General features: G+C 38.6%; 1 protein-coding gene across 8 annotated transcripts in view; it reads right to left on the bottom strand.

Moving 5' to 3' along the window:
* TMEM45A (transmembrane protein 45A) overlaps positions 1–26,341 on the bottom strand; it is an 87,436-nt gene that overhangs the window by 5,676 nt on the left and 55,419 nt on the right. For 2 of the 8 annotated variants that reach the window (XM_055383552.2, XM_055383553.2), the window contains 6 exons: positions 17,583–17,648; positions 16,441–16,633; positions 14,673–14,885; positions 13,057–13,241; positions 2,652–2,797; positions 735–1,009 (listed from right to left, as the gene is read on the bottom strand). In XM_055383552.2, the coding sequence (XP_055239527.1) occupies positions 859–1,009; positions 2,652–2,797; positions 13,057–13,241; positions 14,673–14,885; positions 16,441–16,630 (885 nt within the window). In that variant the 5' untranslated portion in view covers positions 16,631–16,633; positions 17,583–17,648 and the 3' untranslated portion in view covers positions 735–858. Of the gene's footprint in view, positions 1–180; positions 1,010–2,651; positions 2,798–13,056; positions 13,242–14,672; positions 14,886–16,440; positions 16,634–17,582; positions 17,649–21,867; positions 21,952–26,341 lie in introns of those variants that run through there. The other 6 variants (XM_031009800.3, XM_031009802.3, XM_063703955.1 and 3 more) reach the window with 5 other exon arrangements.

Below are 26,341 nucleotides of genomic sequence, written 5' to 3'. Positions count from 1 at the left end.
CCTAAAACTTAAAGTATAATAATAATAAATTTAAAAAAAAAAGAATATTGCTTATCATACAAAAACTTCAATCTTGTTTTCTAAGAGGTAAACAAATCAGTTTAAATTGTATCGAATGTTTCTTAAGTAGCTATTAAGATCACCTTATGATATTTCTTAATCATAAGAAACTGGACCTATCATTAGGGTGCATTTAATTAATAAATTTTTCAATATTAAATCATCTTTATATATGTGCAGTAAACAATAGTTGTTGGCAAAAAAATTTAAAAAAGAATCAAGGACTCTACTAGACAAAATATGTACTAACATGGACATTTAGGCATATCTACAGCTTCCATCATGTTTTGATAATGTGAATGTATATTGGAGGGCTGCTGTCCATGTTCACTGGTTACATTAAGACTGTGGGAGTAATGATTGAGGAGGGAAGGTCTATCTTAAAATATCTGTGGAAGATGGAGCTCTAATGATATGGAGAACAGATAAAGCATTTGCAGGTTTGACCTAACACCAAGAAAGAGTGCAAGAAGTTTTAGGTGATAGACCAAAGATAGTTTTATGCAATAATAGAACATTTTGTAAACCGCATAGTTGCTACATTTTACCCATATGTTTTTCATAATAAAATCTTTTGTGGTGTATTTGAAAAAAAGAAACAAACTCTTAAAGGGAGATGAGCAAGAGCTAGAGTCATCACAGAAGTTTTCATAGAAAAGACGTGTATTTAATGCCAGGTGGAGGGAACTGCATGGTCAGAAAGATTAGGATAATATGTGTTGGGGGTAGAGGGGAAGGTTGGAAAATAAAAAATGGAGTGTCCAGTATCCAGAGTACTATAAGTGGATAAGAGGCCCATTAGGGGTATGAAGCGTTTTGAAACAGGAAGAGACAGTAGTCTTCTTTTGGCTCTGGAGGGGAGCTGACATGAGGAAGAGCATTTCCTTGGATGCTGGCACTGATCTTGAAGGCTTTCCAGCCCCTAAGGAGATGAGGCCCAGAAGTCAGCCTAGAACAACAGGGGAGAAGCCAAGTTTCACTCAATGGCAGAGCCAGTCTTGACAAGGAGCACATGCACATGCTTTGGAGGAAGTGAATGGGGCTAATAGAATAAGAAGGTGGAATTTCCTAGTACCCAAAGCACCTAGACCTCTAGAAGGAAGCAACTATAGATCAAAGTGGGCTGACCTGCAGCTGAACAGAGATAGCTGAGAGCTAGACAAAGGAATGATTTCTTCACCCAGTGCCTCAGCACCAGAGCTGCTTCAGCAATGAGGCACAAAGAAGCACAGAGCAGGAGGGGTGACTTGGGGCCCATGTCTAAAGAGAAGAGTGGAAAGTTGGTTCTAGCTGGGACCTCACTGGGCCTAGCAGTAGCTACTGCAATTTAGGAATCAGAGAACCTGCTAGATGTGTAGTGTCCAGTACAGTAGCCACTATCCACACATATATGGATATTTAAATTAATAAAATTAGTGTGGCATGAGCCACATTTTAAGTGCTCAATAGCTAGTGACTACCATATTAGACATTGTAGATACAGAACATTTCAATCAGCACTGAAGTCTGAAGGATTAGGTGCTGGAGTCTTCATGCCTGGTCATCGAAATCAGCCAAGCCAACTGTGGTTCGGCATTAACCACTTTAGAGAAAGGAACTGTGATCACCCCTTTCTATTCCTGCTCATCCTTCAAGCTGCAGCTTCATTCTCAATTGTAAAGAGGCCTCCCCTGAACTCCAAGAGTGCTTTGTTCTTCTACTATTTCTGTATATTGCACTGTATTTTCATTGTGCATCTCCCTAATTTAGTCCTAATTATAAGACTAAAAATTCCTCATGGGTAGGGTTCATATCACATTCATTTTTTTTATGCCAAAGAGGAATAATGAAGAGGAGAAGGAGGAAAAGAATAACAAGAGGAAGAACAACAAGACAATAATATTTATTGAGCTCTTATTATGTCCTAAGCTTAAATACTTTTTCTCATTTAGGTCTTATTATTTCCCCATTTTACAAACAACAAAACTAGTACTTAATGTGGTTAAGTAATTGGCCCAAAGTCATACTGCTGATAAATAGTGCAGCTAAAAATATGTGTTCTTATAACTCTGTTCTACTGTTCCTTACCCACTTATGGAACATTATACTGGGGTTCTTATAAAAAATGTATTCAACTGGATCTGACTTTTAGAAATATTAGTCAATGTCAAATTAGGCAGACACCTACATTTAATGGAACACACACAAGTTGGTCAAAAAAGGACTTGAAGCTTAAGAAGTGCTACAATTGAAGTATCTACACATGGGTAAATGGAGGACTCACTATAGGCAGTGCAGGGTGAGGGAAACCATTCAGAAGAGAGAAGAGGAAATAGCATATGTGGAGACATGGAGGCACAGAGGAGTGTGATGAAGGGTAATGTGAGCATCAGAGGCACAGCTGAGGCACTCTTGAGTGACTAACTTTAAACCAGCATTTATTCTTTTTACTGGGAATTTTTGTTTTTGCAGATAATATTCTGCTATGCTACCCTGTCTTATGGGATGATAAGGAATGAAATTCCCTTTTGAATTTTAAATTCAATACCACTGAGTCTTGATAATCACATACCAAGGAACAGAACTTCCATTAACAGAAATCGCTAACTTACCAGGTAATGAAAGCATAATTCATTCCAACGATGACAATGGTTACTGCATAATGCCAACAAAAGCATATGGTGAGAAACAAAATATTTTCATGATCCATCAGATCCCATGCAGGACCTCCACTGGGGGGATACAGGACAAATCCAATCTGTAATTTAGAACAAAAAGCATATATTAAAATAACCAATCACATTCCCAAAAATGGTGCATTTCAAAATACTTGCTTCCAAGGTAAATAACTAAGTTAACTCCAATTATCTAAGATGTAACAGATAAAACATCAGGTTTTGCTGCCTGTTTTAGTAATATAGAGAGTCCCTAATATGTCATACTTTCATAAAAGTTTTAAAAGGACATTTAATGATCAGTTTTCAAAATATAAACAGTCATCTCGCAAGGAATGTCTGGACTTTAAGAGAATGTCTTGGGTTTCTACATTGTGCAGTTTCACTCTGTTATTTCAAAATTGGAGTACAAAAAGGTTTTAAAATAAATAAATGCCCACAGTTAACATTATATTTAATGGTAAAAGACTGAAATCTTTCCCCCTAATATCAGGAACGAGACATGGATGTCTGCTTTCACACTTCTATTGAATGTTGTACTGAAAATCTTAGCTAGAGCAATTAAGTTAAGATTTAGCTAGAGTAATTAAGCCGTTAAGAAAAATAAAAGGCATCCATACTAGAAAGAAAGAGGCAAAAATATCTACATTCACAGATGACATGATCTTATATATAGAAATTCCTTAAAAAATCCATTAAAAAACTATTAGGGCTAATAAATGAGTTCAGCATAGTAGCAGGATAAAAAATCAATATACAAAACAGTTGTATTTCTATACAAAAGCAATGAACTCAAAAACAAAATTAAGAAAACAGTTCTGGCCAGGCGTGGTGGCTCACGCCTGTAATCTCAGCACTTTGGGAGGCCGAGGTGGGTGGATCACGAGGTCAGGAGATCGAGACCATCCTGGCTAACACGGTGAAACCCCATCTCTACTAAAAATACAAAAAAATTAGCCAGGCATGGTGGCAGGCACCTGTAGTCCCAGCTACTCGGGAGGCTGAGGCAGGAGAATGGCGTGAACCCAGGAGGCGGAGCTTGCAGTGAACCGAGATTGTGCCACTGCACTCCAGCCTGGGCGACAGAGCGAGTCTCCGTCTCAAAAAAAAGAAAAAGAAAAAGAAGACAGTTCCATCTACAATAGCATTAAAAAGAATAAAATACTTTAAGAATAAATTTAGTCAAGGAGGTTTAAGACTTGTACACCAAAATCTGCATAACATTGTTGAAAGAAATCAAAGAAGATCTAAATAAATGGAAAGCTATCTCATATTCATAGACTGGAAGCTTAATATTGTTGAGATGGCAATACCACCCAAAGCAACCTACAGATTCAATGCAATTGCCATCAAAATTCCAATGTTCTTTTTATCTTTTTTTTTTTTTTTTTGCAGAAATGGAAAAAGCTGATCCTGTAATTCATATGGAATTGCAAGGCATCCAGAATAACCAAAACAACCCTAAAAAAGAAAGCTGGAGGACTTCAATACTACAGAGCTACGGTAATCAAAACAACAGTGTGATACTGGCATAATGATAAACATCTAGATCAATGAAATAAAATTGAGAGTCCAGAAATAAACTCATATGTCTGAGGTCAATTGGTTTTTGACAAGGGTGCCAAAGCCATTCAATGGGGAAAGAACAGTCTTCAACAAATGGTGCTGAGATAACCGGGGATTCATATGAAAAAAAATGAATTTGGACCCCTACCCCATATATAAAATTAACTCATGTATAAAATTATATATATATAAAATGAACTCAAAATGGATTAAAGACCTAAATATGAGAGCTAAAACCACAAAATTCCTAGAAGAAAATAGGGAGAAAACTTCATCACTTGAAATTTGTTGATTTTTTTAAGCTACGACACCAAAAGCACCATCAATCAAAGAAGAAAACAGATAAATTGGACTTCATCAAAATTAACTTTTGTGCTTCAAAGGACACTATTAAGAAAATGAAAAGACAACTCACAGCATGAGAGAAAATATTTGCAAATCATATATCCGATGAGATTATATCTAGAATATAAAAAGAATTCCTAAAACTTAACAACAACAAAAAAATTTAATGGGCAAAGGACTTCAAGAAACATTTCCCCAAAGCAAATATACAAATGGTCAATAAGCACATGAAAAGATTATTGATATCATTGTTCATCGGGGAATGCAAATCAAAACCACAATGAGATACCATTTTTTATTCATTAGGCTGGCAATAATAATAATAAAAATAACAAATATTGGTGAAGATATGGAGAAATTGAAATCCTTATATATTGCTGATGGGAATGTAAAATGGATAATCTTGATTATCTGGATAATGAAGATAATAATACATGAAAATGAGGATAATAATATATCCTCGAAAAGGGCCATTGCAAGGAAAGGCCTAAGCACTGTAACTGACACATAGCCAATATATGGTAGACATTTGTAGGATTATCCATGATATTATCTTGGTTTTGAATTTCATTTAGTTCTAGAAACCTGAAATACATTCATCCATTTATCTATCTAACTATCTAATTTTTATTGGGATAAAATTCTGCAGCTACTGTGGCAACAGTTTTGCAATTCCTCAGGAAGTTAAATATAGAATTCCATATGACCTGGCAATTTCACTTCTACCCAAAAGAACTAAAAATAGGTATTCAAACAAAACTTGTACACGATGTTCATAGTAGAACTATTAATAATAGTCAAAAGATGAAAGCAACCCAAATATTCGAAAACTGATGATGGATAAGCAAAATGCAGTATACTCATACAATGGACTATCAATCAACCATAAAAGGAATGAAGTACATGCAACAACATAGATGAAACTTGAAAACATTTATACTAAGTAAAAGAAGCCAGACACAAAAGTTCACATATATTATGATTCTGATTACATAAAATATCTAGACTAGACAAATATTCTTAGAGACAGAAAGCAGACCAGTGGTACTGGGGGCTAGGAGGAGAGAAGGGAGAGTGACTATTTTATGGGCCCAAGGTTTCCTTTCGGGGTGATGAAAATGTTTTGGAACAGATAGAGGTGACGGGGGCACAACATTGTGAATATACTAAATGCCACTAAATTGTACACTTTAAAAATGTTAATGTTATGTTATGAAAGTTTTATCCCAATAAACAATAAGTAGATAGAGAGATAATAGATAACTGGATGAATGTATTGCAGGTTTCTGGAACTAAATGAAATTCAAAACCAGGATAATATAATGAATAATCCTACAAATGTCTACCATGTATTGGCTATGTGTCAGTTACAGTGCTTAGGTGTCTCCTTGCAATGGCCCTTTTCAAGGATGTATTATTACCCTCATTTTAATGTATTATTATCCTTATCTCGATAATAAAATTGGGTGATTTAGTGATTTGCCCATGATTACACGTCTAATAAATGAAATGTTACAAGAAAAAAAAACACTTCATGTGCAATATTGAATAAAACATTAATTCCATTTCTGTTTGAAATTTCAAATAATTAGATTAAGTCAGGGAAAACTAAGATTTGTGCCTTAATCACTTGTTCCCATTTCAGGATTCCCTTTAATTGCAAAGAAAACTTCCATTTCTACTGTCTGACAGATGGCGGTACCACCACGTGCTTCTCACGTAATTCTCACTCATGTACGTAAACGGTAATCCTCACTCATGTACATAAACGTCACAATAATTCTTAGCCCTTGAAACAACCTCAAGAAGAAGACATCGTCATCCTCGTATGTCATAGGAAAAGATTGGAACTCAAGGACTTCAACAACTTCCCCTAATATTACAAAATGGCTGAATGACTATGGTAGGGATCCAGACCAGTAGTTTCTGGCTCCAAAAACTCCATGTTCTTTCTCCCACCCATACTCTTTTCACCATACAGCCTTTCCATATGGGGCAATATGAAGGACAGTGACCTGGATAACAAGATCAGTTTGAGACATCTCAGCAGTTCTGATATGGTTTGAATAATCAGTACTGAGATGGAAGGTGGTCCCACGAGGACATGGCACTATATTACCATTAAAACCAAATGACAGACTGTTGCCCTTGAGCCACATCTCTAATTCCCAGACATGCTTTGTCTGGCCTGCACATTTAAAACAATAATTTGCGGCCAGGTGTGGTGGCTCACGCCTGTAATCCCAGCACTTTGGGAGGCCAAGGCAGGTGGATCAGCTGAAGTCAAGAATTTGAGACCAGCCTGGGCAACATGGTGAAACCCCATCTCTACTAAGAACACAAAAAATTAGCTAGGCCTGGTGGCATGTGCCTATAATCCCAGCTCTTGGGAGACTGAGGCAGGAGAATCGCTTGAACCCGGGAGGTGGAGGTGGCAGTGAGCTGAGATCGTGCCACTGCACTCCTGGCCCACAGCCTGGGCCACAGAGTGAGACTCTGTCTCCAAGGAAAAAAAAAAAAACAAAAAACAATAATAATAATTTGCTCTAGTTGCCAACACTTAAAAAATTAGGAAACATTACACAAAAGTTTGCATTTTCAGCTTTTTTGTAAAAATAGAACTATCTGGCAACATTAGGCCTGTATTCCTAAATGGCAAACATGAGTGGAAGCATGCAGTCTCCATTGATTCATCATTCAGTTTACTTTCCTGACCAAGTGGAGTGATCCAACCAAGGTTTTCTATTTTTGTCCTGGCCCAATGCATTTTATTTGTCAACCAATGTCAGAGTCATACATTTTCCCAAAATACCTTATTAGTTGAAATTAGCAAGGTACTTTACAATAACTTCCTCTTTCCCTTCTTTATATCCTAGGAGACAGAATACAGTTATTGTCTATTTTAGAAACAGGAAAATTAAGTAATGCACACCCTTGCCTCTCCATCCCCAAACAGCTGCAAAAACATTTGCATCACTGCCGCTGTGCCTCACCCACCAAGGGCTGGGGCCTCTGCATTAGAACATGGATATATTCTAAAGGCAAGATGTGTCAACATCTGTGGAAGAAGATACATCAGTCATTAAGTTAGAGGTATGAGCTCACAATACTCAGAAACTGCAGGTGGAAAATGCCACCCTGCTGGTTAGACTGTTGCTTTGGAGATATCAGTGTTTTGCAATACCCCTTTTATATACTGCTAGGAAAGCTCACTGTGGGAGCCAAAGTGACCAGAGCCCAGGTCCCTGAAGCCCCCAGAAGAAGGCAAGAATTTCTAGGTCCTCTATGTTCACTGTTTGGAATAACAAGAGAGAAAATTGAGTCACATAGTCAACTCCCAGTTCAAAGGCCCGGTTATCTAAGCTGGGGTCTCATGCCTTCCTCTTACAACAAATTCATGGAAATTGACAGAAAAATTCTGTGTAGAAAGGAGAATTTTAGGGAAGATGAGTGTTTAGAGCTGTGGACTAGCCCTCCAGATCCCATCCGTCAGTCCTGCCAACATTCCTCCAATGCCATCCACATGACCTGGGATCTGGGAAGTGATCTGCTTCAGCTCCCAGAGATAAGAGTTAGCATTTGTAGTGGGTTAAATTGTGTCTGCCAATATGTTGAAGTCCTAACTCCCAGTATCTCTGAATGTGATTGTATTTGGAAACAGAGTATTTGCAGAGGTAATCAAGTTAAGGTGAAGTCATACTGGATTAGAGTTGGCTCTAAACCCAAAGACTGGCATCCTTATAAGAAGGCCATGTGAAGACATAGGAAAACAAAGAAATACAGGAAGAATATCTTGTGATAATAAAGGCAGAGAATGAAGTCTTGCTGCCACAAGCCAAGGAATGCCAAGGATGGCTGGCAGTTGGCTAGGAGATCAGCATGGAACAGATTCTCCCTCTGGACCCCAAGAAAAAACCAACCCTGCCAACACCTTGATTTCAGATTTCTGGTCTCCAGAAGAGTAAAAGAATACATTTCTCTTGTAAGTCACCCAATTTGTGGGGATCTGTTACTACAGCCCTAGGAAACTAATACAACAGTTGAGTTCAAAATAAGCAAAAGGGTATCACTTGCCCTAAACCTTAAGCCTAGACACATTGGTGACTCTCTTCCATCTTTCACCTTCTTCTGGAAGCTTCCTCTGCTCCCCTTCCTCTGAAATTAGCAGCCCTCTCCCCAGGACAGCATGCACCGTCAAGTTATAGCATATATTTTTCCCAATAACCCCATGAGATATTATTAATATTTCTATTTTACAGTTGGGGTAGTAGGCCTAATGGCACAGAACATATTATCTATGGTGATTCATATAGTTAGTGTGGTAAAGCTAGCATACAGATTCAGGTTGGTCTAAACTGCAGGCCCAGGGACTTGTCACTGCATGCCACATTCATAATTGCTTTTTGAGCCTCCAAAATAAAATCTCAAGTCACCTCCATTAGGCATCATTAATTCTACCAAACTTTTTGCTGTTTACATCAGGAGAAGAGAAACTTGGAGCCCCTCCCGTCGCCAACCTCTTTAGCACCCTCAGAGCCTAATGCTGAAAGCTAAAGATTTGACTGAGGCCACTGAACAGAGTTAACTGATGTGACTACAGTGAAAGCCATAGAAACATTCCATAGTCATTCTAGGCCAAACACGAATAAATTAGGAAAGCTGAAAGCCCAAACTAAGGCTAGAAACTGCCACAACTCATTAAATCCTCCTTTAAATACAGAAACCACACTTTTATTTGTCGTCTTAATTTATTTCCTTATATAAAATTCCGAAAAAAAACCTCAACCTGCAAAAAAAAAAAAGTTTTTCTTGCTGTAACTTGTATGCCATTCCTGAACATCTGGTTTCGACTAGTTTAAGCTTCATTAGTATCAGATTTCAAATGTAAATAATTATCTTCTCTAATAGGCAATAAGCCTGGGGCCAATTTCGTATAACGAAGTCTGAATTTCCTGTTGTTATCTGATTATCCAATCATTTATTTCAACACTAAAAGCCTAAGCAAATGTTTGATCTGCTGCCGCATCAGACCTCAAACCATTACTGCTTAGTTGGGCCTTTTTGTCATTTAAAAATGAACTTTCGTCCTTCATAAAGGCAAAACAAAGGCTGAGCTTTCGTTTGGGCTCAGGATCTGTGCAGTGATGGGAGGAATCCCTGGGGGGATTAGTGGAGGTGGGAGATGCAGTGGAAGCAACTGTCCAAAAAAACAAGAAGCAAAGACAGCAGGAGCACCTTCCTCATTCCCTGATTGTCCCTGCACCTGGGCGGTGAGAATGACTGGAGGGAGCTTGGGAATGAGAAGTTGCAAAGGGAGCTTTTGAAATATTCCCCCACACAGAGACACAGGGAAAACATGATTCATAGTATAAAGGGGCTTGCAGGATTTTTTTTTTTCTTTTTTAAATTGCATGATGTGGCTAGGTTATTGAGAAAGCATTTTTGACTGTGATGTGGTTCAGGAAAGAAAGCATTGCTAATAAGTTGGAAGGGAAATTCCCTCTCCATTTACGTATTACCCAAACATTTATATGTGTGTGATAAAAAAGTGGCCAATCTGAGTATTGGTTTCCTTCAATTCACATCTCCATACTTATGGTTCCAAGAGTCTAGGTGGATGTTTTATCTAATCCCTCTATACACAGTTCATGCACAAGTATTAACATATTAACCATTTATGGAGAAGTAGTGAGAAAAAAATATGGTAATATGGTGAAAAGCAAGTCACGACATAAGCTTAAGACAGCGTTTTGCTGTAAACATTCATATGCCACACTTACCGACTGGAAGCATAATATATTCACCTAAGTTTCTAGACAGTTTTGTTTCAGAGGGGTGCAGTAGTGGGAATGTCACTATGGCTAAACCTTCATTTCCTGCCAGTGTGTGTGTGTGCACTGGTATTAAATGTTCATTTTTCTTTAAAGCTGCGGACATTATTTAGGCTGACCACCAGGAAGAAGGAAACAGTCTAGTCTAGACATATTGGTAGATAAAAAATTTTCTAAATAATCACAGATTTATGCCCAAAGACATTAATCTCTTCCTTAGAAAAGCTTTTGGGGGAAATATGAAAACATTTATCTGCCAAAAGGGGCAACACTAAGCCAACCTATTCCCAGTTGAGGTATAACCCACAGCTTCCTCCTTCAGATCCTAGACATTAATTAGTTATTATTAACTGAACACTAATTAATTTCATTAATTCTGCTCTTATGTTTATAATTCCTCTCTCTTGGGGTCTCCCCTCTTGTCCTGCCTTTCTTTATTTGAATATTTAGCTTTTTAACAAACTTGATCTAGTAAATATATGAGGACTCCTAAACCAAACAAAGAGGATATACTTTCCTTTGACCACATGGATCATTTACAACCACTGACACTGGGCCATGTTCCAAAGGAAGTCTCAACACATTACAAAGAGAATACATTCCCTGACCGTAAAATAATTACATTAGAAATAAATAATAAGAAAAAAAGAATATTTTTGGAAACTTAAAAGTGTACTCCTAAATAACTCATAAATTAAAGAGACAAGCACATGGAAATAACATTCAAAATTACCCAACAGTGAAAACTACATCAACACATCAAAAAAACTACAAACTAACACATCAAATCTTACGGAAGGCAGCTCTAGCAGTGTGCAGACAAATGTATTTGTTTAAATGCATTTATTTTACAACAAGAAAGATTGAAAATAAATGAGATCAGCATCTAACTCAAAAAAAAAAAAGTGAGAGAGAGAGAAGCAGAAAACAGCCTTACAACAAAGCAAAAAATGAACATAAGAAGAAATGGACAAATCCAGACCTGTAATATAAAACTTCAACAGACTTCTATTAGAAAGTGAGAGATCAATCAGATGAAAAACCATTAGGAACATAGAATATATAAAAAACACAATCAAAGAGTCCCAAAAGCCTGGTTTCATCCTCCACCTTGAAAGGAGTCCTTTTACTTTCTTTTAGTTCCACTGGAGCCAAAAAACCAACCATCACCGTCTGCTCTGGGCCTGCAGGCTCAGCTCGACTCTTGCTCTACATTTCTGTTCTACATCCAGCCCACAAGTTTCTTTGGCCTGTTTTTGTTTGTTTTGCTTCATTGCAGTTAGTGTTTTCTACTTTATTGTTTAAATTTATTTTTGAAAATTTCCTTCCAATTTTCTAGGTTTTTATTTTATTTTATTTTATTTTATTTTATTTTATTTTATCTGTCATTGTTGTGTCAGGAGCACACAAGATACACTGGAGATAAACTGTGTCATCTTGACCAGAAGTCATCTTAACCAGAAGTCATCTCTTTTAAAATGTTTTCCATCTATTTTTATTTTTGAATAGGAATACGTGTATATAGTAAAACATTCCAAGCAAGAGATATAGATTTTATATAATATTTTATATAATTAAATTCACCAATTATCAGCTTTATCACATTATAGAGTATTTGTTAGCTTTTTTCTATGAAGTTTTTCCATTAAAATAACCTTTGGATCTAGCCCCTCTTTACTAGCCTTTGCTCCAACAGCCTTTCCGCTTTCTTACATGCTTAAATATTACATCTTTTCTATCCCATTTGACCATGATGTTTCTCTCCCCCTCACCTACCAATGCTTTTTATCACCCCTCATGTGCAATACAAATCTCTAAAATAACCTCATTATCCCAAATCTGTGTTCCCTGGTGACTAAAAATCTCTTCTAAGAAGTCTTCCCTGATTAAACCAAAATTCACCTTCCATCCTAGACTTTGTTTACAGATGTGTATGCATGTTGGATTATGATTCATCAGTCTCTATAAAGTGTGTGTTTGTTTACTGATTGGAATTCATGCTTTCAACACACATCAAGGTTAAAGAGTTAACAGCTTAAAACGGAAAAAGCCTGCGGCCTTGGGTCAGATGAATCCAAATTTAGATCCTAGCTCTTTTATTGTATGAGACTTGGTCTCTCTGAGTCTTCCTATCTGTAAGTTGATGATGATAATGCCTGAATTCCAGGCTGTTGCAAGGAAAAAATAAAACAATGTATATATAAAAGTTTGGTACAGTAGCCAACACATAGTTATTTCTCAATAAATAACAGTTTGCTCTCTTTTCTGCCTTCTATATATTTCTTAAGCTTATTATGCTATAAGCTGCTTTAGTGTCAGGAGCTGCTTCTAACTAAAAGCATCGGCTCAGAGTTCCTACATAATGGATGTCCAGGTGTGATGAAGATGTGCACGCACCACTTCCCAGCTGCTCTGACAATTCTCTCCCATCAGGGCTATTGGGACACTCAAAGAAACGTCACTTCTCAGAGGCCCATGATCTTACTACAGGCAGAATGTTGGAGGAAAGTCTCTGGGGTCTAGAGCAAACTGCCTCATCAAATAAACAGAGAAGTTACAGGCAAAGAGTCCAGGTACATTAACTAGAGGCCCCAACTCACCTGAAAGAACCAGCTCCCCTGAAGCAGAATGAGACTTGACCGCAATAGCTCCAGAAGTACATTGTTCCGAACAAGGAACTCTAGGAAGGCAACGAGGCCTGTCAGAAAGATGACCAAAACCAGCAGCTGGTGCACAAAGATATCCAGCATTTCCCGGCCATGAGTGTGGTTGTAGAAGATAAAAGCTGATGGGGAAAAAAACAGATTGTCTTTTTCAGTGGAACCAAGGACCACCCACTGTTTCTCTCTCTCCCTCTCTCCGTAGACAGAATTTTACGCATACGCACATTTGTCCAAAAAAGCAGGCGCCCACTGATTCCCACAGTACTGCATTTTTGGAGACATCACCACCTCATTAGAATAGGATCTTTGAAATTGAACCCTCTTTTTGCTTTCCCTGACCTTTATTCTCTCTCTAACACATTGTGACATTTTCAACGAATGGATTCTCATTATCTCAGGGTGTTAACTGTATTTTTGAATGAATATCTTTTCCTCTTTATCTAAATGAAAAGGATTAAGACGAGGTTGGAATCTCCATAAGATGAAAATATTTCAAAGCATCTTCTAAGCAGGACAAAGAACAGTAAGTATGGCAAGTGCAATAATTCAGATGAGCACACAGATGAATAAGTCAAAGCATCGCCTTAAGGAATTCAGTCCACTGGAGGAAGCAAACACATACGGGTGGATTTTGACAGATATAACAACATGCTCTGGAAGCTCCCAAGAAGTAGTAAATAACTGCATTTCTTCATCCTGTAGACAGATTCCAGCTTCATCTTTTTCATGAAGACAAAGAGAAAAGATTGAAACAAAAATACGGTAACCCCCTGAGATAATGAGAACCGGGGTATTAGTTGTTGACATCCATCTTTTATCCAGCCCTTGTTCCCAAGAGGTATGGGCAAAAGTTCTCATCTTTGGATGCCAGAGGCAAGGTGAGTAGGAAGTGACGGCCTCCTGATCAATTTGTGGTTATCTATTTCCATAATCAATCTATTTTTTACGTGTGTAATACATGAAAAAAATCATTAAATGCTTGTTTTCTTTTTTTCTCCCTACAGTAACTGGGAGACCAGCTGAACAAAAAATATTGTTTTTAATTAACTTTCCAAAATTAGGACCCCATATTTTTTATGTGACTGCATTTTTTGGACCCTACTTATCATCAAATGGCAGAGTATTACTGTATCAATATGAAAAAGCCTGTTAGTAGATAGTGGAAGCTGTTCCACTGTGAGTGGCTGCCTCATTTTAGTGTATTCATGCTTTATTATTCTGGGATCAGTTTTCGTTTGTTAAAAGTGAAAAAAAAATGATAATCTTCAGAACAACCCAGAGATGAGTAACCTCCGTAAGTGGTCCTTTGAGACAGATGTGAAATGTGAACATAGCAACTGAACAATTGTGTTTGCCCAGTTCTACTAAATGAGTCAGTACAGCATGTAGATTTTTGGCGCCCTGCCTAGGACACCCAAATATTTCATTATGGCCCAGATATATGGCCCTATCAATCAAGGCTGCAACAAGATGCCAGAGGTATATTAATATGAAGGGCTACATAAATGCTCACTAATAGAGAAAGGTACATGAAAATACTCACTAATACTTACCCTCCACAAATAAGGCATTTGACAACATTAACTTGGTTAAGGACACAGGAAGTGAACTGATGGTGAAACATAAGATATCTGCCACACCCAACAGCCCAAAGAAGAAATACATGGTGAAATGATGCCAGCCCAGGAGTTGATTCCAGTGACCTTGTTTATAGTCATATAACATCAGATGGGGCCCTCCAGGAATAAACTGCTCCCCAGCCATGCCTGCCAAGAAACATATCACAGTTTTACCAACTCTGCTTTACATAGAATTCAAGAAGATGCAGGAGGACTAGTCCATTGCTTATTCCAATCTAATGTCCTCTTTTGACATTAATTCTTCTCTCTGAGCTGTTCCCTAACAGCTGAGCACTGGCACTTCAGGCTTCTTTTGGAGGTTCAGATGCTGGTTCAAATAAATAGTTTTAGTCAAAGATAGCCAATTGAATCAAACAGCTATTTCAGATCTTCAATGCCAATGATCTTAGTTCCACTGCCTATTCCAATCTAATGACTGAGATACATCCTGAATTATTTGGAGATTTGAATTTGGGAGACAACTCCTATGGAGATAGATTACTTCCTTCTTAAATACTACGTCTTTGGGTAGCTGCCATAAAATAGGGGATTGTGCTTGGTACCAGATAAAAATGCTAAAGAGTTCAGCTTTTCTCCAATTATGATAACTGAGAAAGCCCAGACAGGACTGGGCACAGTGGCTCACACCTGTAATCCCAACACTTCGGGAGGCCGAGGCAGGCAGATCACTGGAGGTCAGGAGTTCGCAACCAGCCTGGCCAACATGGTGGAACCCCATCTCTACTAAACATACAAAAATTAGCCGGGTGTGGTCGTAGGTGCTTGTAATCCTAGCTACTTGGGAGCTGAGGCACAACTGCTTGAACCCCAGAGGCAGAGGTTGCAGTGAGCCAAGATAATGCCACTGCACTCCAGCCTGGCCAATAGACCGAGACTCCATCTCAAAAGAAAAAAGGAAAAAAGAAAGCCCAGACAGATACAGCAGACGATCTAGTCTGGTATGCAAACAGTTAAACTTTCCTACAGATACTGCCTTATTTGTTAATCTATAGAATTTGGCAAGGAAATTTCCCTCTTTGGAAATGTTACTGTGTAATTTGATGCCATAGCAAAGACCTGTTGCCATGAATAAAGCATGAAGAAATCTAATGGGAAAATTGGAAATTTTATCTTTTATAATGGAGAGGCTAGAGTGGAACTCTCAAGAACACAGAACATTTTCACTGAATCTTCATATGGAAGATTCAGTGGAAAGGCCTTAGAAGCCATCTGGCCTAATCTCTTTCTCCAATTTAGGAACCAAGAAAAAAAGATGAGTGCAGAAGGCTAAAGTCTTCTACAGCCTATCAGAAATTATTTATTACTGAAGCTTTTCCATAATAACTTGATTAATTTCATATCATTTGCAAAATGGTTTTTGATAGGGTTTATTCTTTCAGAGATCAGAACGATCGATATAAAATTATTTCAGAAGCTCCAACCAATTCTTTAAAAGAAATTCACTTTGACCGGGTAGGCAAGTTAACTACTATGACTAATTCATTAAGAAATAGCTCTTCGTATAAGTGTAAATTATTACCTTCCCAATGAATTATATCAGATAGAAATTATAATTAGAATATGTGTTGAGATATTTTTTAATAAAAATTCATTTTAGCAATTTCATGATTTTATATTGTTTCATATTTTACATATGAAAACACCTAAAAGGTAAAAATAGAACACAGAATGGTCCACTCACCAGTTAAAGCCATGCCAACTATTGTAATTCCCTCCAAAATTTCCAATCGATAGAATAACGTTTTGGAACCAAGATAGCAGGTTCGCTTTTGCTTTTTGCAGATATACTTCAGAATACTCTTTGTACACCACCAAAGACCAATAATAAAAAAGAAGGTTCCAGGTAGGGCATGACCTCTGAAATTCCCCATGATCTACAAATATAAGAACACACAGAAAGTAAAAGACATTTCATTGCCAGAATCTGGACAAAACATCACTTGTTTCCATAAAGTACACTGTCTTCTGATTATTATGGATACATCACTGAGGATGATTCTGAGGATCCTACATTACTGTGCATACTAGTAAATACCAGTACAATATCATAATACCAATAAAAACAAAATAAAAACTCACATTTGTTGAATACTTACCATGCACTCTGCACTGTGTCAAGTGTTTTATGTTCAGTCTTCAACCTAATTTATGCAACATACCCATGAATGAAGCATTGTTACCCCTTTTTCTTTAGGGATCCTCATTTAGAGAGGTTAGACCACTTGCCCAAATCTCACAAATATTAAGCAAAAGTTCCATTATTTTTAACACAGAAATGAAAAGGATTTCTTCACATCCACAGTATATACTTCGCCATACAGTGGCCCTTCAAGCCTATCTGAAGGAAAGTGATATGAAAGTTTTATCTTTATGTTTAAAACTTGAAATGATGTGAAATTGCCTACACATTCTTTTAGGTTGATAATTTCAAAATATCAAGCATCAAGTGTATGGAAGAAACAATTAGTGTTCATCAAATATCTGTGTGTTGCTCCCCACTCTTTCCCAGCCTCTCCCTCCAGTTAGATTGGGCCCATGTGTTTAGTTCTGGCTAATACACTATAAGCTGAACTAGCACATGTCACTTTCCAAGCTGGGTCAGTTAGCAGTCTACACAACTCCTTTACCTCTCTCTTCTCTTGCCTGGGCAACCTTGGTGTGGCATATCTGCAACCCAGAAGGTGATCAACCAGCCTGCTTCAGATTTTGTAAGAAAAAATCCCTTATTGTGCTAAGGCAATGAAACTTTGAGATTTACTGTTAAAACACCTTAGCCCCACCTAGCCAGATATCAAGCCAAATCAAATTGCAAACTTTGTTTACCTTATTGCCACATAGTGGAGTCACCTCTGGTTAATAAACAGTAATACCCTCCATTTTTGGTCCCTGCTATTAAAAAAAAAAAAAAAAGAATTATGTGAGTTTTTAATTACGTGAGTAGCCCTTTGTTGAAACATATCATACCATCAACAGAATAATGAAAAGAGAGTCCAGAATCACCCTTGTGGATCTGACACTAGGCCAGGTCCAATGAAACTCATGAAAGGAGATTTCAGGATTTCCCCTGGCCTAGCAGATTTATTTTATCTCTAGGTGATAATGGGCTGCTCAGTTCAGGACAGACCCTTTTGGGTTACTTCCATCCCTCTGATACAACTGTGAAACTCAGGGGGGAACCTGGAAGCTGACCCAAACACTAAAAGTCTCTTATATCTCAGTGGCGACCCCAGGCAGTCATTTCAGGACACCATTGAATTGTCCAAACCATCCAAGAGTCTCAGACTCAATATATCACGTAGTGCTATGTGCAGGTCCTTGTCCTAACTATAACTGTAATGGTGTGTTTGCGTCATGTTTCTTAACCTTTCTAAGCCTTGGATCTTAATTAATAAAAGAAGGAGGCAGGCCTAGATGAAACCTGGAGTTCTTTCCTGCCCTAAAAGTCTCTGATTTATTATCTTAACCACCACCTTTATCACAGTGTTGCTGAGTTCTGTTTTGGTTTAGGCAATCATATGGGATCGAGAAAACTTCTATATGGGATTGAAAAGTATATACAGACTGCAAATTTTTTGAACTTTTCTGAAAATGGGTTGTATTTGGTTTAAGAAGTCTTAAACATTTTAAATTTCTTAGTACAGGAAGCCCACTTGCAGGGATTTATCTTGAAAATACAAATGGAAATACAAGCACTAGGAGAATGTCAAATAAATTACGCAGCCACTGAAAATAAGGTTTTCAAATAACTTAAATGATAGGGAACATATTTAGTTAAAAAAATAGGATTAAAAATTAGGGGAAGGGGCTTTGAATTTGGATTATCTAAGTCCGAATACCAACTTTATAATTTGTTAGTTACATAACTTTGGGCAAGTTACCTAACCCCTCAGTGCCACAGTTTTCTCTTCTGTAAAATGGGACAAATAACAGTACCTACATCATAAATTTAAAATGAATTACTCCAAAGCAAATAACCCACGGTACTGTTAAATAAGCTCATGCTATCTTCAACCTACCTCTAACTACCAGAGTAAAACAAAAGTAAAACCAAATGAACAATTTTACTTAGATACTAAGATGGATATAGAAAATCAAGAAACATTGATACAATTCATTTGGCAATCATTGATGTAGTGCCCAAGACATTTCTCTTGCTGTTGTCTTAGAGGGTTACTGGGATACTCTGTGGTTATTGAACTCCTTGACTGCAATTAGAGAATAAACTCCTTGAAAGCAGAGGCCACATATCCATTCTTCTTTCTATTCCCCTCTGGCTATCCACTGCCTTACATACTATGAGGTTCTAAATTTACAAGGAGTTACTAAGCTCTTCTTATAACACGAGATCATATATTTGCAAAACATCTCTACTCTGATGTCTCAAAGGCCACTCACACTCAACATACCCCAAAACTGAACTAATCATCTTATCAACCCACCTACTGCCAGAAAATAATTTTAGTTATCCTAAAAGAATCCCTGGTTACCTAGTTTGGTTAACAACACTGCCAATTCACCCCTTTGCCCAAACCCAAAATATGAACATCATCCTAGAGTTTGGCTCTTTCCTTAAAAAACAATTGGTAATTGAGATTTATCACCTCTGTTGCCTAACATTGATCCCCTCTAGGGGAAGGGGAAGGGGGCCCTTCAATTTCATCTGCTTGGAGAAATCCTTCCTGATGGCCCAAATAGGGGAGGGTCCCTATTACACCCTTTCAAGGCACCCAGTCCTCACATTAGTGACTTCTTTGCATGATTAGTTATTGAAGGTCTGTCCTCCTCAATAGCCTCTATGGCCATTACCATATTATGAAAGCCTGTGCAACTGACTATGGGGACACCTCAGAGGTTAGATGCCTGGGCCTTCTCCACTTTTTTTTTAAGGCTCTTAATATATTAAAAAAGAAAGAAAATGCCAAAACAGAGTCACAAAAATTTTGCTTGCTTTTAAATATTTAGAATTACCTAATAAATACTTTAAACATACAAGCAAACATATTGCCTATGTCATAGATATGATGAAATTTTAAAATCCAGGCCTTCCCTGAATGTACAGCTCTAGGCCAAATAGCCCTCCTGACCCACCCCTATGACAAGCTAAGAGGCTCCTGCTGCCCCCAAAGCTGAGAGGATCAGTATATCTCAGCACATCCATCAGGATGTAATAAGGAGGCAATGGGGAATAGTGGAGGGTTTGTGAAGAAGAATATGAGCTGATCAAAGTGGGGAAAGAAAGGAGTCCTCCTTCCTACTTCAGTTATACAACTCCTGTGTCTTCAGCCTTTTAATCTGAAACAATCTGATGGTTCCAATCTTTCTGTTTAAAGATCCAAACAAAATGAAGTCAAAGTATAAGGGTTGTTACATTTGTCTGGCTAAGGAACCCAACAGATACAGTTACTCCTGGCAATAAAAACATCATTCATCTTATTTCATTTTCATTGTGAAAGAAAACATTGTCCGTATCCTCAAACATTACTTCACTCTCATCTCCTAGAAACAATTATCTGTAAATCTCTTGTTCCCTGCTTTACTGTTGCCTTCAGGTGCAACTTATTCCTTGTAAAAGCCAAGTAAAGTAGCACAGAGTTTGATCAGATTTAAACACAAAAGCAGACATTCTCGTTTGAAGGAGACCACGGGGCTTTCCTCGCACACCAAAGAGAACATGCAAGCAGCCAGCAGAAACCCCAGGGAAAATGCCAGGGCAGGAAACATGAAGGTCCTTCCTCCGGACCCTCCTACCTGATCCTACCACTTACAGCCTCCTAAGAAAAGCAGTTCGGCCGGGCGCAGTGGCTCACGCCTGTAATCCCAGCACTTTGGGAAGCCAACACAGGCGGATCACGAGGTCAGGAGATCGAGACCATCCTGGCTGACACGGCGAAACCCCGTCTCCACTAAAAATACAAAAAAGTCTCTGGGTGTGGTGGTGGGCACCTGTAGTCCCAGCTACTCGGGAGGCTGAGGCAGGAGAATGGCGTGAACCCGGGAGGCGGAGCTTGCCGTCAGCCGAGATCCCGCCACTGCACTCCAGCCTGGGCGACAGAGGGAGACTCCGTCTCAAAAAAAAAAAAAAAAAGCAGTTCACCCAGGCCTAAAAAGACGGACTGCAAGATTTCATCATTGGTTTCCAGTGTGATTCATCCTAAAAATTCTTCCTCCTCCCCCATCCAAAGAAGCCCTCCACTTCTAATGATACCAAGCATTACCCTCTGGCCTGAAAACAAGAAACCCCTCCTGGTATCCCCATTACCCTACTTTTTGCTGACCACCCCCCAGCGTAAACACAGACTCACTCACCATGCAGAAGGGAAACATTTTAAAACTCTATCCCTTAAGAGATAATATTGGGCAGAGCCCAAGATCTAACTCAGGCGCTAGGTGTTAATTCCCAGGTGTTAACAGCCACACAAACCACAGACTAGGTCTATACACAGAAAGGGAAAACAACTCAAAATAACCCAGAAAAAGAGATGCAATGGTTTGCTTGGTGGAATTCTAATCGAATAGCTAAATTCAATATAAAATGAATACCACTATGAGAAAAAACTTAAAATTTCATCTTGCGCCACCACCAAAATGAAGTATTCCTAAGTCTTCATTAGTGACTCATACTTCAAAATACATTTGTAAATTCCAATACACTAAACAAATCTGAACAGCTTTGCTCTATTTGTCTTAATACTCAAATTGTATCCACATACTATGTGGATACAAAAATATGTAGCTTTAAAATTTCATTCTCCATCATTCTGTACCAGCACTTTCTCCTGCAAATTTCATTGGTTTTGAATGAGTCTTCTTAAAGCATCCTTACCTTCACACTTTGCTCAATGTCAAGTCCAACTCAATTCTCTTCTCTTAAGGATTTATAATGGCTCTAGACTCAAGAGGGAAAAGCAGATGCTGAGTGGCCCTAAATCTAAAACTGCCCACTCTTCCTCCTTTGAGATTAAACCAATGTGCTCCTATCTTTCTAGCATGAGCAGATAAACCTTCAGACTAGGTTACAATGCATTTAAACCCAGAGAACACACACTTTGGAACCTCCAGCCTCCCTGTCCAAACATTGTGCCAGAGGGCAGTTCTGGATGTGACTCACCTTGCCGTCCCACCTACCAGGCCACTAGCCTCAGTCATGTGCCACGTGCTCTGAGAACCAAGGCCAATGAAGGATATTGCCACTCTTGCAGGCCATGGAGACAGACAGAAGACAAAGGGAATAGTTAGAGCAGCAATAACATAATAGATTGTGTTCTGTAAGGCATAAGAAGATAATCCATTTTCGTTTTGGTTGTTTTTGTTTGTTTGGTTTTGTTTTTTGTTTTTTGTTTTTTTGAGACAGGATCTCACTCTGTTGCCCAGGCTGGAGTGCAGTGGGGCAATCTCAGCTCACTGCAACCTCCACCTCCCGGGTTGAAGTGATTCTCCTGCCTCAGCCTCCTGAGTAGCTGGTATTACAGGCGCATGCCACCATGCCAGCTAATTTTTGTATTTTTAGTAGACATGGGGTTTTACCATGTTGGCCAGGCTGGTCTTGAACTCCTGACCTCAGGTGATCCGCCCACCTTGGCCTCCCAAAGTGCTGGGATTACAGGCATGAGCCAGCATGCCCGGCCAAAGATAACCCATTTTCTAACACACAGTGCCTCAAGAAAGAGATCGCCACAGGGTTGAAGTCATGGCCAAAACCGAAGTTATAGGAATAAGAAAAATGATGAAAGAAAACTGCTGTAGGTCAACAGTGCAGCACAAAGCATTTGGGATGCTCTTCTAATCATCACTTGCATTGTACAGGGACACTTCAGGCGCTTGAGGCATCCACTGCAGAATAGACACAGCCCCTGCTCACAACAGAAAGCTTATGATAGACTGAACAAACCACAAAAAACAGAAATGCTAAAATATGTCCCTAAGGAAAAAACTAATTACAAGTTCTATGGAGGTGTTAAGATGACTGGCATGTGTAAGAGGGGGAGAGGACTTTGTCTAAGAAGGTGCCTGATGGAGGAGGTCATTCTAAAGTAGTGCTGTAGAGGAGGAGCCCGCAGTGACCAGGGGACAGTGGAAAGGAAGCTTCTCAACAGTGGAAAGCAGTTAGGTGAAATCAAGAAAGAAGTGAGAGCTCTGATCTGCAAGAGAGCTTCTCATTCTCTCTCAGCTTAGCAAGCCCAGCCTTCCAAATAAGAGGATGAGTGTCTCTTCTTTTTGCAGATGATAGTGCCAAGACACAGGAATGCTATTTGAATGAGCATGTGGAGACAAATAGAGTAGCATCAAGATACTGAGATTTAAATCCAACTTCCCCATCTCTGTACTCCAGAGGCCATTTGTCTCTTGTCAGTGTCATAAGCCCGGACGTGTTCATTCATATTAGGCTTAGCATGTGACCAGAGATGAGTGTCTCAGCAGCTGCTTCCAAAGCCAGAATGATAATAAAGCTCTGTCAGAAGAAAATAACCACTCTAGAGTGCTATTACCTTATTTATTTTATCTTATTTTGATCTCTTCTGTACCTCTGCCTATTGTTCCCACTACCAACCCCTCTCAATGTTTAAATAACTAAAACCATCCACAGAACATCAGCTATTCTTAACCAAACATCTAAAATGACAAGAACTCTAAACTTGGAAATATAAGAAAGGATGAGGCAATCCAAAAACTTATGTCTTTAAAAATAAACACAAAAACAAAAATTAAGAACAAATGTCATATGGCATCACCTGCTTGTAACTAACTCTTCAAAGTAAATAGAAGTCTGGATTGTTTGTCAGTAGTGATGCACCTGTGACGGGAAGGAAGGCATTCATTGAACACCTATTGTATACTAATAACTTTACATACATACATCTGTTTATCATTAAAACAACTCAAGGAAATACAGTTGACCCATGAACAATATGGGCTTGAACTGGGTTGGTTCACTTATACATGGGTTTTCTTCTGCCTCTGCCACCCCCAAGACAGCAAGAAAGATCAACCCCTCCTTTTCCTCCTCCTCCTCCTCCTCAGCCTATTCAACATAAAGATGATAAGGATGAAGACCTTTATGATGATCCACTTCCACTTAATGAATAGTAAATATATTTTATCTTCCTTATGATTTTCTTCATAACATTTTCTTTTCTCTAGCTTACTTTATTGTAAGAATACAGTACATAGGCCAGGTGCAGTGGCTTACACCTGTAATCCCAGCACTTTGGGAGGCTGAGGCACGCAGAACATGAGGTCAGGAGTTTCAGACCAGCCTGACCAACATGGTGAAACCCCATCTCTACTAAAAATACAAAAATTAGCCCAGCGTGATGACACACACCTGTAATCCCAGCTACTCAGGAGGCTGAGGCAGGAAAATCCCTTGAACCTGGAAGGCGGAGGTTGCAGTGAGCCAAGATCATGCCACTGCACTCCAGCCTGGGCAACAGAGCAAGACTCTGACTCAAAAAAAAAGAAAAAAATACAGTATATAATGAAGCTACATTTCATAACATATGAAACGTGTTAATTGGCTGTTTATAAAAGGCTTCCAGTCAAGTTTGGGGGAAGTAAAAATCTATACTTGGATTTTTTACTGCAAGGGGTGGCCAGACCCCTAACCCCTGCATTGTTCAAGGGTCAACTGTATTATTATCTCTGCCATAGATATAAGAAAACCAAAGCTCCAAGGTATTTAGTGACCTACTCTATGTCACAGAGTTAACGAAGACCAGAGCCAGGATTTCAAATTCCTTGTATGTCTACTCCAAATCCCTTACCTAAGAACAAAGACTAGAAAAGACTTTTCAATGGCCCCATCAAACGGTCTCAGTCAAGTACCTTTGAGTAGGTTAAATAACATAGGGAAAAAGGCATCTCCTTCTGTTCCTTTCTACCACTGAGCTGCCAGCACATGTTAAGGAGGTAAAGCTTTGCACAGAGCCAACAGTATTTACTTACCACCACTGTAGCCAAAGTCAGAGGGCACAGGACTGCTAACGATAAGGAAAGCTGGTCTTTGTCATTCATTTGTCATGGATTGACAAAGGTCTAGATGCTAGTGATAAGCATCACACTGATCATTAGTGATGTAGTAAGAACGTAAAGTTGTCATTCTGTAGTTCCAAGGTACATGTTGCTTCACAATTCAACTCAGTGAGCAATGATTTATCACTTTGTATCTAAGGATCTGCTTCAAGTTACAGGGGACTCTATGGTGAGCAAATATATCAGTTTTCTATTGCTGCTGTAACAAACTACTACAAAATTAGTACATTGAAACAACACACATTTATTATATTACCGTTCTATGGGTCAGATATTCAACACAGATCTTACTGGGCTATCAAGGTGTCAGCAAAGCTGCCCCTACATGCCTATCACTAAAACCAAGGTGCCACCTAGGCTGCTGCTATGTCCCATTGAAGAGGCTGTAAGGGAGAATACATGTCTTTCCCTTTTCCAGCTCCTAGAAGCCACCTCCATTCCTTGGCTCATAGCCCCCCTCCCTCCATTTTCAAAACCAGTTATGTTCCATCTCTGACCACTTCCTAACCATGGATTCCTCTGACTCTGAATTTATCTGGTAAAGGTTCTAATTTTGAGAACTCATGTGATTAGACTGAGTCCACCAGAATAATCCAGGATAATCTCTTCACTGTATGTCATTAATTTAATCACATACGCGAAGTCCCTTTTGCCAAGTAAGGTAATATATTCACAAGTTCCAGGAATTAGGACATAGGCAGGTAGGAACACTGTTCTGCCTGCCACAAAAACACTAAAGGGCTTACAGTCTGGCAGTTACCACAAAAACATGAAAGGGCTTACAGTCTGGCAGAACAAAGAAGACAGACACAGAAGTCACTGTGATTCCAAAAAGATAGGCTAAGATTTATAGTAGAGGAATAAAATGCTATACGTGTGCTGAGCCCCTTCATTTAATTCAAGGGAGGGAGAGAGGCATATGACTGGGTTTGGGAAGAACTTTAAAGGTCATCTGAGCTAGACCTTGAGCAATGAGTGGATTTCGAAAGGTAGAACTAAAAGGAGTCACCCTAGACATAAGGAAGAGCATAAATAAACTCACATTGGAAGGAACATACAGGAGACATTGTAGTCACTGGGGTAGGAGATAATGAAAAATACAGCTAGAAACTATACACATATGAGAAGCTGGTGAGTGATAAAAATGACAATATAAATTACCAATCCATGGAAAAATTATTAATGTTTTTAGAACTGAGTTTCTATTCATGGATAAAAATTAAACTAGATTCCCTACTCACATCAGATTCAAAAATAAATTCTAAGTGTATTAAAGACCTAGTTATGAAATTCCAACTTTAAAACTTTTTAGAAGAAAATATTTGAAGACATCCTTATGTCCTTGGGATAAGAAAAAAAATTTTAACAAGATACAAAAAGCAAAACAATGAAGAAAAAGACTGAGAAAGTTGACCACATCAAAACTTAAAACTTCTGTATACAAATGGCAAACATGAAAAGATGTTCAAGATCATTAGTCATTTGGGATATGATAATTAAAATAATAAAAACCAATACACACTCACTAGAATGGCTAAATTTTAAAAGACTGA

This window comes from Gorilla gorilla, chromosome 2, assembly GCF_029281585.2.
Source record: "Gorilla gorilla gorilla isolate KB3781 chromosome 2, NHGRI_mGorGor1-v2.1_pri, whole genome shotgun sequence".
Taxonomy (NCBI): domain Eukaryota; kingdom Metazoa; phylum Chordata; class Mammalia; order Primates; family Hominidae; genus Gorilla; species Gorilla gorilla.
This window is presented reverse-complemented; position numbering and strand designations above follow the sequence as displayed.